Source organism: Plutella xylostella, chromosome Z (genome assembly GCF_932276165.1).
Source record: "Plutella xylostella chromosome Z, ilPluXylo3.1, whole genome shotgun sequence".
Taxonomy (NCBI): Eukaryota; Metazoa; Arthropoda; class Insecta; order Lepidoptera; family Plutellidae; genus Plutella; species Plutella xylostella.
Window position 1 is genome coordinate 3,184,191 of NC_064012.1, and position 15,183 is coordinate 3,199,373.

The 15,183-nt window shown below is 40.2% G+C and overlaps 1 protein-coding gene across 1 annotated transcript in view; it reads left to right on the top strand.

Moving 5' to 3' along the window:
• LOC105392046 (laminin subunit gamma-1) overlaps nt 1-14,901 on the top strand; it is a 28,472-nt gene extending 13,571 nt beyond the window's left edge. The window contains exons 15-31 of the mRNA XM_038121927.2: nt 5,767-5,852; nt 6,276-6,359; nt 6,775-6,899; nt 7,362-7,517; nt 7,910-8,030; nt 8,389-8,570; nt 8,925-9,042; nt 9,250-9,491; nt 9,704-9,908; nt 10,170-10,285; nt 10,777-10,898; nt 11,256-11,458; nt 11,665-11,746; nt 12,093-12,181; nt 12,734-12,863; nt 13,354-13,447; nt 13,736-14,901. Coding sequence (XP_037977855.2) covers nt 5,767-5,852; nt 6,276-6,359; nt 6,775-6,899; nt 7,362-7,517; nt 7,910-8,030; nt 8,389-8,570; nt 8,925-9,042; nt 9,250-9,491; nt 9,704-9,908; nt 10,170-10,285; nt 10,777-10,898; nt 11,256-11,458; nt 11,665-11,746; nt 12,093-12,181; nt 12,734-12,863; nt 13,354-13,447; nt 13,736-13,886 — 2,306 coding nt within the window. The 3' untranslated portion in view covers nt 13,887-14,901. The remainder of the gene's footprint in view (nt 1-5,766; nt 5,853-6,275; nt 6,360-6,774; nt 6,900-7,361; nt 7,518-7,909; nt 8,031-8,388; nt 8,571-8,924; nt 9,043-9,249; nt 9,492-9,703; nt 9,909-10,169; nt 10,286-10,776; nt 10,899-11,255; nt 11,459-11,664; nt 11,747-12,092; nt 12,182-12,733; nt 12,864-13,353; nt 13,448-13,735) is intronic.
• Nucleotides 14,902-15,183: the final 282 nt, after the last annotated feature.

Here is a 15,183-nt window from a genome sequence, read left to right on the forward strand (position 1 = left end):
CATGGTATATCTAAGCCTGAAACTGAAATCAGAATTTGAAAATTCGCGAAAAAAAAATCATTGTCTATAGAAACTTTGTTGGTCACGTGACTTTTTACTCAAACTCTCAAACTCAAACTCAAATTTTTTTATTCATCGTACAAATATAAAATTTTCTGATGAACGTCAATTTTTACAAATTACTCTCCGTTCGGATAAGGGGGGGCTCTTTCTGTCTAAGGAGAAGAACGGAGGCAAGAAACTCCTGAGCCATCTTTTCAAAAAAAGACTTAAAACTAGTTGGTATACAATAGGTACATATAAGCTTAATTATTATTATTATAATAATATGAGCAGAGCTAACTACTTATCACAGCCATGCATTAACGTCCTCTAAGTAATCATCAATTCTATAATAAGCTTTTTTACTGAGTTTCTCTTTAATGTAACACTTAAACTTATTCTCTGGCATTTGAGCAACTTCTGCTGGAAGCTTATTATAAAATCTAATACAGTACCCTAAAAACGATTTATTAACTTTCGCCAGACGCATCGCTGGAAAAGCCAGCTTATGCTTGTTCCTAGTATTAATGTCATGATTACTGCCAATTGTATCAAAAGTTGAAATATTCTTTCGTACATACATTAAATTGGAAAAAATGAACTGACATGGAACTGTAAGGATGTTAATTTCTTTAAATAGTTCTCTCAATGAATCCCTGGAACCAAGTTTGTATATAGAGCGGATGGCTCTTTTCTGTAATACAAATATAGTTTCAATATCAGCTGCTCTACCCCAAAGCAAAATGCCATACGATAATAAGCTGTGGAAATAACTAAAGTAAACTAATCTGGCGGTTTCAACGTCGGTCAGCTGTCTAATTTTCCGTACAGCAAAAGCTGCGGAGCTCAACCTTCCAGACAATTTTTCAATGTGAGGTCCCCACTGTAACTTTGAATCTATAGTCATCCCAAGAAAGACAGTATCATTAACTAGGTCCAATTTATTCCCATCTAGAATAATGTTAGTATCGCATTGTCTAACATTCGGCAGTGTAAATTTAATACATTTCGTTTTCTTAGAATTCAATAGAAGATTATTAACGGTAAACCAATCGTGTATGTCAGATAGAATTGAATTAATTTCATTAAAATTATTTTCTCTTCTTTTAACTTTAAAAAGCAAAGAAGTATCGTCAGCAAATAAAACTATATTAGTCAATTTTTCAACCATAAAAGGCAAGTCATTAATATAAATGAGGAATAAAAATGGTCCTAGAATAGATCCTTGAGGGACGCCTATTTTTACATGAGCCCCCTGTGATTTAGTATTGTTAATATCGACCCTTTGTTGTCTCTTGTCTAAATATGAAGATATCAAATCTAAAGCCTTTCCTCCTATTCCATAGTATCTAAGTTTCGAAATTAAAGTCTGATGGTCTACACAATCAAACGCCTTCGACAGATCACAGAAGACTCCAATAGCATCGTGATGGTCTTCCCAGGCGTCAAATATGTGCTTAATCAACGCAGTACCGGCATCGGCTGTTGATTTGCCTTTTGTAAAACCATACTGCTGGCTATGAAACAATCGAGCATCATTGAAATGCAAAAGCATCTGACTGAGTATGACCCTCTCAAATATTTTACTCAAAACTGGAAGAACCGAGACAGGCCTGAAATTTGCAGGGTCCTCCATATCCCCACTTTTGAACAGAGGTATAATTTTACTAAATTTCATAAGATCTGGGAACACACCTTCAGCGATACATTTATTAAAGATGTTAGCCAAAATTGGGGCGATTTTATTAATAATAGAAAGAACAAATTTAACTGACATTCCCCACAAGTCTTCAGTTTTCTTCATATTTAATGACTTAAATGTTTTTATAATAGTTAATGTATTAATATATCTGAATTTAAATTCCTTATCGGTTGAAGGTGCGTTCTCCTTCGTCAGGGTTTCAGCTGCTGCAGCCGAAGAATCCAGGTTACACGTAGTCTCTAAAGGAATGTTCGTAAAAAACTCTTCAAAGACCCTCGCCACCGCATCATTCGATGTTATAATGTCATTGCCTACCTTCAAAGATAAATTTGTCTCGCGTGTTCGATTCTTCCCCGTTTCGTTATTAATAATAGTCCAAACGGCCTTAGATTTGTTAGCAGAGTCTTTAATCTTCTTATTAATAAAAATTGTCTTCGCACAGTGACAGACACATTTATACATCTTGCTATATTTCTTCACATAAGATTGAAAGTCAGGTCGGAGTATGAATGTTTTCATCTCATACAGATCATATAATGTCGCCCTGCTTTTGCGAATACCCTCTGTAGCCCAGTCACAAAATTTAATTTTATTGTCAATCAAAACTTCCTTCGTTTCAAAATTACTCTCAAACTCATCAGCTATTATCTTAAACAAGTTACTATACATCTCATTAGAATTGCAATCTAATTTAACATTCGGAAGTTTTTCGTCTAGTTTCTTCAAGTAATTGTCAATTTTCTTTGTAGTAATCGGTCTGCATCTCACCTTAGTTTTATTTGTCTTGTCAGTGTTTACTAAGGTAATGGTCTGCCCACTGTGGTCTGACCTCAGACAATTAATCACACTACTGTCTTTAAACTCACAGTTACAGAATATGTTATCTAGACAAGTGGCTGACGTGGGTGTAATTCTAGTTGGTTCCAGAAAAACATTAAAAAGATTAAATGATTTAAAAAGTAACAACAATTTCGACCTATTAGGAGAGTCACCTAATAGGTCAACATTAAAGTCACCACACACTATTACTTCCTTTTTACTATTGGAAGCTAACCTTAGAACATCCTCCATGACAGTCTCAAAGGTAATAAAATCACCAGTAGGTGGCCTGTAGGTACATACTATTATATACTTATTAAGCTCTGCACATGAAATTTCTATATGGTGTTTAACAGAAAGAGCAACTATATCCTTTCGTTCTTTACATTTACAATTTTCTTTAAGAAATATAAGTGACCCACCATGCTCGTTGATATTTCTGTTAAAACAGCTTATAAGTTTGTAATTTTTTAATTGGAACATCATTTTATTCTCGTCTAACCAATGTTCTGTGATACATAAACAATCAATGTTAAATTTTTCCGAAAATAGTTCTATTTCTAACAATTTAGAAGAAATACTCTGAATATTCTGATGTACCAATTTAAATTCATTCTTAAATGTCTTGTCCTTCGATAGTTTTGAGCCGAGAGAGCAGTGAACTGAATCAATCTTTATATCAACGCTATGATGCTCTCCCGTTGTCTGAAAATCTAATTTAAATCTACTGTACTATTTTCAGTATTACTACTGACGGTGTCAATAGGGACACAAGTTTTCTTCGTTATAATGCTTATAACTGAGTTAATAAGAGGAGCTACTTCTGTAGCTAAACGTCGTTTCTGATTTAAGGACAGAAATAAACTGTCCCAGGTCAACTTAAAATTATCTACATACAAATTAGTATCAAAGAAATTGATACAGTCAGATTTATAACACGCATTGTACATATTTTTATTTAGGCTACATGTCATATAATTGTATTTGTCAGGCAGTGTGCAAGAATAAGGAAATGCACAAACAAATATATGTTTTGCAGGAATGCTTTCTAATATAGCAAAACTTCTATTTATATCAGAATTTGACACACCTAAACTATTTCCCACCATAATTAATATAGTAGTTTTTTCGGTGTACGACCTCTCTGAAATCAGTTGTACTATTTGTGCGAATGAAAGTTCTGGGTAACAATGATTAACAACATTTCCAGTTACATGATTACCCAACATGTGCCCGAAATCCTTGCCAAGCCTATCGGAGTATACAACTGTGCTGTAATCCTTGGCTGAACTGCTACTACTTGTATCAGTAGTAAGCCTTGTCAAGTAAGGGGGTGACATCTTAGGTAACTGCTTATTACCTACTATTCTACTAGCTGCCTGAGCATAGGTGGGTATCCTATGTAATTTATTATTGGAGGTCGGAAAAACATCTGCTGTAGCCGATTTACTCTGGATGACCCTTGAGGATGGCGTGGCCGTCGGGAGGCTGGTGGTGGCCCTCGGGAGGATGGTGGTGGCCCTCGGGAGGATGGTGGTAGTCCCCGAGAGTCTGGTGGTGATCCCCGAGAGTCCAGTGGTGGCCAACGGGATGCTGTTTGTGGCCTCCGAGGTGGTGGTGGCCCTCGGGAGGATGGTGGTGGTCCCCGAGAGTCCAGTGGTGGCCAGCGGGATGCTGTTTTTGGCCTCCGAGGTGGTGGTGGCCCTCGGGAGGATGGTGGTGGTCCCCGAGAGTCCAGTGGTGGCCAGCGGGATGCTGTTTGTGGCCTCCGAGGTGGTGGTGGTGGCCTCCGGAGATGCGGTGGTGGCTTCAGCAGGTGAAGACTTCTCCGGCAGCATCTCAACCCGAACTTACTATAGGAAAATATTTTTTTTTAGTATACCCTTTTTGCAACACCCTGTATATATATATATATCATGTATATACAGGGTGGGCCAGTGGAAAGTTTAAATTTAAAAAAATCATAGAATAAAACTGTCGCGACGGTGGTCATATGAAAAATATTATTATTTCAAAAAAAAACGACTACTGACGTTATGTTAAAAAAAGATTTTTTGAAATATTTCTTATAGTTTTTTTTCTGTGAATTTTTTAAATTTAAACTTTTCACTGGCCCACCCTATATTTTATTATGTATTTTCACCGAGTACTCCGCCGTTTATGGACCGATTTTGAAAATTCTTTTTTTGACGTATTGGATTAGGATACCAGATGGTCCATATTTTTCATAATTTTATTTCACCTCCTAGGGTGGGTAAAAACAAGGTATGAATTTCCATTTTGGGTACTTATCAACCGATTCTAATGAAATTTAGAACGTAAATATAGTTCTTATAACAAAAAAATATGATGGTGACCTTGACCTTGAACTGATCTGATGATGGAAATGGAAGGCAGTCGAGAGAACTCCTCAATGGTACCTATATAGCTATAGCAACTACCTCGTGTTTAGGCTTGAATGATTCGGAAAGACTAGCAGGACTTATTTGCATCTTACTTTTGATTGACTATTATTATTAAAAATAAACTAAAAACAATATAATAAAATATGATTATAAAAAATAAAAAACCGACTTCAAAAAACCACTTAAATGTAAGAAATAATTTCAGTTATACACCAATTCTAGATGACAGTACAAAAAATATACCTAAGCAGGAACTGAGTCGCCAGCACAAGTTTCGATCCTCCGTTAAGGTGGCGTATCGTCAACTGTCACGGTCAAAATGTAAGGCAAAGTTAGTTCCAAAAGTGATATTTGTTTTTTCCATATGTTAGGTGGAATTTCACCAAACGCTAAACGTATTTAGTAGCCTGTCATACGTCTGTCAGTTAGTACAAAATGTATTTAAAATTTGATTTAAATACGTTTAGCGTTTGGTAAAAGTGACCCTTCGTGTAGATTCCAAAATAGTATCGAATCCTATGCTCGCTACACTGTTCTTTTTTGAAGTTGGTGCCATATTTCTTCAGATTACTTTGTCACCGCACCAACATCACATAGAAGGCGATTCTGCCATCTATGTTTACCCGACGGAACTTCTATCTTCTTAAACAAACTCACCCTGTAGATACCGGCAATACAAGCTTTGACTGCCTATTCGATAGAAGCCTGAAATATACTTTTGTTTCATGAAATTCAAGCTCTCTAAACTAGATGGAACTTATAACAAAATAAATAGAACATAAATTTTCTTGTCATCAGGATACTACGGAGATGCCTTGGATCAGAAGAAAAAGGGTGACTGCAAGCCTTGTGGTTGCCATGAGCTTGGGACTATTGAGAGCAAGGTACGGTCAACGGTCATGTGCAGTAAAACCTGACCCCCCTCTCATAGTAACAATGCTTCTGAGAGGGGTCAGATTTATCTGCCTTATACTGTACAAGCATCCACAATCTTAGAAGCATCGTGAAGTCTCGGGGCAAAGAAACCTAACCCTATTATAGAAAATAAGTAGATAAATGCCATCTAAGTGGAGTAAGGTTTTTTTTGCCGCAGACTCCCATATATTTATCTCTCAAGACTCTAATAGCAGAGCACAAGGAACATACTAACTATTTCTCTAACGAGAAGATGGACCAAATTCTTCTTTAATTTTCCTTTGGGATTTCACAGTCTCTAATCTTTTCACAAACATAATAATTTTATTACCGAAAAGCCTACACCCAAATGCTCACAGATTTCCTAATACAGTATGTTTTTTTTATTGAAGGAGGGGCCACCGGAGTGCGACGGACTGACCGGATACTGTTCGTGCAGGCCCCACGTCATCGGGCGGAACTGTGACAAGTGTGAGGTAAGGAAAATACCTACATACCTAGTAGGCACCGAACACTAAAGTTCGCGACACGATCTAAAAGCTTAGTACAAACATCGTATATTATACTTACTCGTAGTTACTCAGAAAAAAAATCGCATCAAAAACATATTCTATGATTGAGTTTTTAATTGCTAGATAGGCCTCGCAAGCTTCCAAGGAATTTACGGAAACCATGACCTTTGGTGTGAAAACTAGCTCTCTAACCACACACCCAATTTTCCAGATCTCAACAGTATTTTTACAGAATCCACTACTTACGACTCTAGTGCCCTCTGTCTACTAGGTATATTGCTCAGAAAGGCTAGCACGGGGCGTATTTAAAGCTAGATCAAAGTGAGCACGATGCAAAACTTTTTCAAGTCTCCCAGGTAGATAATGATATTGACTACAGGACGGCTACTACGACATCAACTCGGGCGAGGGCTGCAAGGCGTGCGACTGCAACCTCGAGGGAGCCTACAACTCCACATGCAACGCCTACACCGGACAGTGCTACTGCAAGCCTGGCATCACTGGGTAACTTCTCTTACAACTCTATAAAGATAACTCGTAATACGGTAATAACAGAAACAAAAATGCAGATTTGGTTTGGATTTACAAAAGAGATTTTGTCAGATCAGGGTCGTCAAAACATTGTATTGGAATTCATGAATATCCCTGATAGACCTTTTCACAGTTCCGAGTCGTCAAAACGTTATATCGCAATTCATTAATATCCCTTACATAAAATTTGCTATGTGGACAATACAATAAGTTGCATAACTTTTGAATTGCTACTCTAACTTTGATAAAATATGACTAAAAATAAAAACACTCGCTGTAACATCATCAATCTCCCTAAAAAACAAAATTGGAATCGGTTCAGCCATTTAGTACCCACACCATAGGGAGATGCACAATACACACTTTAAACTTACAACACCGTTTTCCGTCTGGGGTAAAAACAGTATCGCCTAACACTTAAAATGATGTTTCTAGTGCCCACTGCGACCAATGCAAGCCGTACCACTACGGATTCTCCATCGAGGGCTGCAGCGACTGCGACTGTGATGAGTGGGGCTCCACCAACTACCAGTGCGACGTCAACGGACAGTGCTCCTGCCAGGAGAACGTGGAGGGAAGACGGTGTGACAGGTAAAAGATGATGATGCCATCCAGATATACATGACAACTGATAATTACTGATATACACATAACTACATGACTGCAATCTCCAAAAGGGTATCCAGAGACTCAGCCGCATAGACATGATAGATATCGATATCTATAAAGATGCTGTGGCCAATGATGATAGGTCGCGAGCTGTATCGACGTTTTTGAATGAGTACAATGCACTTTTTAACACCACTATGTAAGCTGCATTCCACAAGGATATCGGTCGTTTTCACCAGCAGCTAATAGGTGTTAGAATTTGAATGTTCTGAAATCCATGCAATAAACATTATGTACATACCTATCGTTTTGAGGTTTAGAAAATTGAGATTCTATACAATGGCGTATGTTGATGATATCATCATTTTATTCAGGTGTATGGAAAACAAGAAGCGTCGTGGTGACGGCCAGGGCTGTGAGGACTGCCCTGCCTGCTACAATCTCGTGCAAGAAGCCGTGGACCAACACAGACAAGAACTCAAGGAGCTGGATGAGGTAAGGAAATAATATACATTTATGTACCTATACGAGAAAAAAAATATTCAGCAAATCGAGTTAGTAAGTCGAAAAGTATTCGATAGGATGGTCATCCTGAAAAAGTTTATTTCTTGGACTTTGAAGGTTGCGAAATGAAACACTTGCTGTGCCCATAGAGTCAAGTGGTGTTTCAAAGAAAAAACATGGATTTTCATAAGTTGCTGAACAAAAGTGGTCCAGAATGACCCCCAGAGTCACTCGGCTTACTTTTTCTTTAGATCGGTCTTAAAGAAAAACATACGAAAGGCCGTTCTTTGCACCCATCTTGTAGCTCCTAATTCTAAGAAGAACTTCACAGTAAACCTTTTCCCCGCAGATCCTGTCAAAGATCTCCAAGGCGCCGACGGTGGTGGAGAACGCGGACTTCGACAACGAGCTGCGCCGAGTCCGGGCCGAGATCGAACAGCTGGTGGCTGACGCGACGGCGGAGGAGGGAGCTGGGGGAAGCTCCGTCACTGACACCCTGGGCGAGTTGGGAGACAGGATCGCTGATATCAGGTAGAGGGGTTTGTTAAGACAGGTGTGATGTAAGGTCTCAACTCTCTCAGCACAAGCTTGCTTGTGTTAGGTTCCACCAATTCGGGCTAGGCCAGCGTGGTGGACGAGGCCTATAACCCTTCATTGGAAGGAGACCCGTGCCTTAGCAGTGGGGACGTGATGGGTCGTGATTAAGGTCTCAACTATATGGAGACAGACAAGTGTCCTCATCAAGTCGAGTAAAACCTCTAAACGTTATTCACGGTCAATAAAAAGCATTTGTAATAATTTTCCTATATTTAACCAAGAGAGATCCCTTAAAAATTTAATGCTCTTGACAAGATCAGCCATTTCCTAATTCAATGCAAACTCCAGGAACATGCTGCTGAAGGTGGACGCCGGCAGCTACGAGGGCAAGGACGCCGTGGAGAGGAGCATGGGCAACATCTCCAAGGCCGAAGACACCATCGAGGCCGCCCAGAAGGAAATTAACGTAAGTGAGCACCAACGTACGTTAAATTTTCGGAAATCAATTGACAATCAAGCTTCAAACGGTAGAGAGCTGAATTAAACATTAAATTTATTTGTTCCACTTATACATAAACCAAATAAGAGATACATACATTACAATTTATCAGAATGCAAAATATGTGAACTGAAGCAGCACAAGATAAGTAACCTAAAACATACTCTCCAACAGAGCGCCTTAGAATACTTGGACGGCGAGGGCGCAGCGGCTCTCGCTAAGGCCAGAAACAGATCGGAGCAGTTTGGCAAACAGTCGGTGGATATGTCCAGCTTGGCCAAGGAGTCCAGACTGATGGCAGAGAAACTGGAAAACGAGGCCAAGAACATCAAGGAGATCGCTGACAAAGCTCACAACACCTCCTTGGCTGCCAACACACTGGCCAAGGACGGCATCAACAAGCAGGCTAATATTAGGTTGGTGGACTATTTTTTTTTTTTATTAACAATAGGTGACCTATTTTAGTTTCGAACCGAATAGACTGAACCCAAACACGATCCTTTACGATGGAGGTCTTTCGGCTTCTTCCCAACTATCTACAGTAATACTTAATGAATAACTACATTAAATAATCATTTTTATTACTTGATCAAATTGTTAACACACCCTCACTCTAATTCACCATCAGTATGGAAGTGCAAATTCTGGCCAACGAGCTCGACGGAGCCAAGGGCAAGCTGAGCAGCATGACGGAACTGGCAGAACAGGTGCTGAAGAGGGCCAAGACGGTCTACGAAGAGGCCCTGGACCAATATGCAGAGGTCAACAGGACCATCCTCCCTGACTACAAACTCCAGGATATCCAGGGGAGCGCTAAGGAGTTGAATAAGAAGGTACGTTTGTAATGATTAGGTGTCTCAGATAATTTAGAACAGTATGCAACATACGGCGCAGTGGTTGGAAGTTTCACTTGAGTCCTGAAATATTTATCATTATCATCATCATCAGCCTATAGCCGTCCACTGCTGGACGTAGGCCTCTCCAAAAACACGCCACTGGAGGCGATCTATAGCTTTCATTGATGAATAAAATATTTAGTCGGTAAAGTACATAGAACTAAGTTTCTCAGATAATAATATACATCCACCCTTCAGATCGACGAGCTAAGCGAGAAGCTGAAGAAGCTGGAGGAAGAGAACCTGGGCCCGCTGCAGAGCCTCGAGGAGGCCGTCAGGCACGGCCGGGAGCTGCTCGACCAGGGCCATGACAGGTAGAACATTGTTTAGAACACAAACGTCCGTCTGTGGTTTAAAACTTCTTTTGTAACGAAAAATGAGTTGGGCTGATTTTTCAATCGTCAGATAAGTGTTATCAATAAAACTGTTACTGTCCCTGTCTAATACAATCTGTCAGATGCGACAGCAACAACTTTACTCCTCAGATAACACTTATCTGACTATTGAAAAATCAGCCCTTAGTTCCTCAAACATTAATGTCATGAATTAATAGTTCTACTGTACGTACTCCTTCATGTAACATTTCCTAACATAACTACTTTGTTTATAATCAAAGTAGAACAAAGGCTAAACAGGAAAATCTCATATCGTAATAATAAGACTTCTCATCATCATATTTTTTTAAGGAAATCATATGTTTAACAGCTGTACGATATAATAAAATCTACCCATACTAAGACTTCGTAGATGCTCTGTTCATTGCAACACCCCTGCACTCTATTGAACATGGTCCTTACATTCTCAGACAAGACGAGCTGAACGAGCTGCTGACCCGCCTGGACGAGCTGCAGGCGCTGGCCAAGAACGACGTGGAGCTCACCAAGGACACGCTCAAGGACGCCAACGAGATCTACAAGACCTTGAAAGGTTAGTATAAGACATTGAAAGGTTAGTCCCGCAACCAATAACTTGATAGTTGCCCTTGAAGTGGAGAAGTACGAATGCGGGGAAAACGGCGTTTCAAGTTCTAGTCTCAAGAACTCAAGGATTATAGATTAGGCCGTTGCAGATCGATCTGTTTACTATTGTTTATATAAAAAGGCCTAAAGACCCGTGCCCCGGCAGTGATGACGTGATGGGTCGTGATGATATACCTAATAAGCCCCCTCGGACTTACGGGCGCCGCTGCCAAAGACAACAGGAAACGATATTATCTCTCATATCATTGTTAGTTATTTAAGATTAAGATTCTCTTTTCACATAACACAACTCAATTTTCACCAGAATTCAGCGACCAAGTGACAGAGTCCCGGCAGCAAGCGGAGCAAGCTCTGCTCGACGTGCCCACGGTTCAGGCGAAGGTGGCTGCGGCTGAGGACAGCATCTCCAACATCGTGGAGGAGCTGAACACCGCCAGCGACCGAGCGCGGGACGCCCGCGATCTCGCCCAGCAAGCGCAGAAGGACTACGCTGATAAGGCTTCGGAGGTATGTGCAAGAGATTGATAGGTTTCTTTATTATGTATAAATTATCCATGCACTTTATACTGTATTGAGCTGAGCTGTGTTAGAGCTGTAAGGTATAACGCGTCTGCCCCAAAAGCAGAAACTTGAACTCACAATAAATAAACAATACAATTAGAAGCAATATTTTAAAATGAAGTCCTATCTGATTCTTACTTTTTGTCTTATAGGCCGCTCACGAAATTAAAAAGAAGGCATCTTCAGCTAGAACCGAAGCTGGTAAACTGAAGGATGAGGCTGAGAAGTTATCAGGTAAGTTTGTGATAAATCAAAGTACGTGATCCAATAGTTTTGTTTATAGTGATAGTTGTATAGCACTATGGAGCTTCTATCACTATAAAATAAGTAGCATAGAGAAAGTCGTAAGAAAACTAAGTTCGGGATGATCACCTAACTCAACCTTTCGAGTCAACATCAGAATGGCTAACACAGGGCGCAATTACCTAAGACGTGACAAACGTTCTCGGTAGCGCTCGCTCTTGAGGCTGCGCGATGTGAGTGAGCGCGGTGCAATACTTTTGTCAGGTCTTAAACGCGCCCCGTGCTAGCCCTTCAGCAATTCCCACACCCTGTATACAACGTTCATGTGGCTATCCAGGTCGCGTGGAGGAGACCGGCAAGCAGATCCAGGAGCTGGAGACGCAGGCCGCCGACAACATGCAGCTCACTAAGGACGCCAAGATGAAGGTACACAATTGAATTATAATTATAGAAGGATGATCACCGATGATGTCCGAAACAGTCGGTCCTGCCGCCTAGCTCTCTCCAGTGTTGTCGGTCCATCTGTCCCATTGGGTTATGAGATTGATGGAACAGAGAGTGCTCTTGTGTACTGCGTACACACTTGGGCACCATATATCCAGTCCCGGGCCGATGGCTAATCTCAAATGACATTGGTTGCCGTGGTCGAAATTCGACTAGGAGAACCTTAATTATTACTAGCGATAGCGTAAGGACTGGGCCAAAAGCTAAAGAAAATGGCGCCCTCGCGCTGTCCCTAAATTAGTATGCTCTTTATATCCGTAAAACATGGGAAATTACAAAGCACAGATATTTTATAGACAGCCTGAACTGCAGAAAAAAGTTTTGCTACTTACCAAGCGCTATTTGTAAGAATTTGCGTATTATTTGACTGTTTTCTTCTTTAGTAGGTAATTATAGTTAAACTTTCGAATCAACTAAACCGGAGAAGCATTTTCTCATACGTTTTCCATTCAATAATTGCCGCTTGTCACACAGGTGGCCCAAGCCAACACGGACGCGCGGGAAGCCGAGAAGCAGGTGACCAGCGGGCTGGAGGACCTCCGGGTCATCATGGAGGAGCTCAAGAACCTGCCCACGCTCGACGATGAAGCCTTGAACCGGCTGCGTGAGTTATCTTAACGAATCAGTGAAATCGAGTGTAGCTAGCAATGAAAAAGTTCTCGTTACAAAGCGCCAAATTACTCCTAAACGGATAAGACATCTGAAATATTAAAGTACATTTATAACAGTGCTTCAGAATATTACCTACCAACTTAAAACAATAAGGCAATTTCTAAGTGGAACTTTTCGCGAGTGTATTCGTAGGTAGAGTAGGACAAAGCTTTGCAACGTGTTTCAGATGGTACATTATTTAATTCTTTAATTGGTAGCCCTTAATTATAGAAGAAGAATAAGAAGTACCACTTCAGTGTCAAAAATTACAAAGAATAATGGTTGCCATTTGGACTGCACTAAACTTGTTTCTGTTGCAAAGTTGGTTTTGTTATTTAAAACTTTACTTATCATTGGTCGAACGATGGACTCGCTGGAGCTTCATGGAGATCGAATGCGTGTGTATTTTCATGCAGTCAGTGTAATGCCGTTTCATTTCGCAGAGGAGAGTCTGGACACGGCCGAGATCGAACTGCAGACGGCCGACTTGGACGGGAAGATCAAATCCCTCACTGAAGCCAAGAATAACCATCAGAGGTAACTTCTATTTATTACGTCCTGTATACCACTTTAGCTACGGCGGCACCGAAGCTATGGCGATAGTGAAGCTGCTTCCGAAGCTTGGGGCTGCGGGTTCGAATCCCACCCAGAGCAAAAATCTTTGTGATGAGCTTTTTTGTTTTCCTTGTGTCCGGTTGTCGTTTATGTATCTATCTATGTATTTGTGTAGATATATCAGCGGTCCGACACCCATATCACAGGTGCCTAGTTTGGGGTCGGATGGCCGCGTGTGAGTGTATTTATTTATTCACTATTAACTCGCAGATGGATGAAGCAATACCAGGACGAGCACGACCAGCTGAGCCAGGAGGTGGCCAACGTGAAGGACATCCTGGACCAGCTCCCCGACGGCTGCTTCAAGCGCATCGTCCTCGAACCCACTGAGGGGCCCAGCCGACTGTCGTCCTTCAGATAGACAGACGCCATGTTTAAACTCCGGAGACCTAGAGACCTAAAATTTCACAACGTTCAGTATCGCGACTATAAGGTTTTCGAACCTCCGTTTATGTTGCGTATCGTCAACTGTCACTGACAAACTGGCTTTGTTAGTTCCAAAAGTGACATTTGTTTTTCCATTATGTTTGTGTAGTATTGAAAATAGTATCGAAATTCCCACTTGAGCCCGTGATAAGCCTACAGTTTTCGGCGGCTGCAAACTTAACTTTGTCTGAACCGTGTGGGTCTCCACATTGTGTCATCGTATCTCTGGGTCTCTAAGAGAATAAAGAAGGACCAATTATAGTGCCTTAAACTGTTCCCGTTAGCTTGTAGTGATGCCAAGTTATCTGTAATTGGGGAATGCCAACATTTTAAGTACGTCAGCTCAGGTTGCCACTGCAGCTCTTACTAGAAGTTCAATGGTCGTTCATTGCGTAAAGTTAATTTTAACAGGTACAGATAAGTTGATTTCACTATAGCACTTATTTTTACAGATTACCTTTTAGCATATTTTCAGCATTGATTTGTATTGGAATCATTGTTTGAAATGTGGTAACTTATTCATAATAATGAAGACTTGGTTCTGTGTTGAATTGTTTGCATTTTTGTACTTAGATTTTTTAAGTTGTTTCTGCGTTTTCCTAAGCTTGGAGGCTAATTTTAATGTTGTGCTAGGTATAAATGTAATGGCTAAAGTATGTTTGTGACCGAAATACTATGTTAACTGTAGTGCCATAGTTAAGGAGACTTGACTAATTGTAAATATTTAAAATAACTATTCTTTATTATAAGTTGCGTATGCGTTTTCTTTATTCAATTATATTTTATTGGTTTACCTACTTATCTAAAAGTATGTTTCTACTCTACTTGCCAAAGATACAAAAAAAAATTATTTCGTAATTCACGTCAAAATTTACCTACTTATAATGTGAGTTTTTAACATTAAAATAAAATGGAATACCTACGTCTAAAAATAAACGTTTTAGTATAAATATATGGTTTCATTTTACGAAAAATTCTTAGGCACGCTCAAAAAAGATGGCCCTTTAAATAAGGTTCGAATGTGTTTTTAAGTTGGTATTAAGGTGCAATGAATGATAAAACTTTTTAAGTGCAAATTTTCATTTTGTTGTCCGTAAGCGAGCTCCGGGGGGAAATCATAGGGGGTGCGGGGTAGTGAGGCGGGGGAAGGAGGGGGGGGTACACACGTTTACAGAGCCGGTGTAAAAATTCCCGTGTACGAGGTACACTACCACCCTAAACGTGCCTAAACG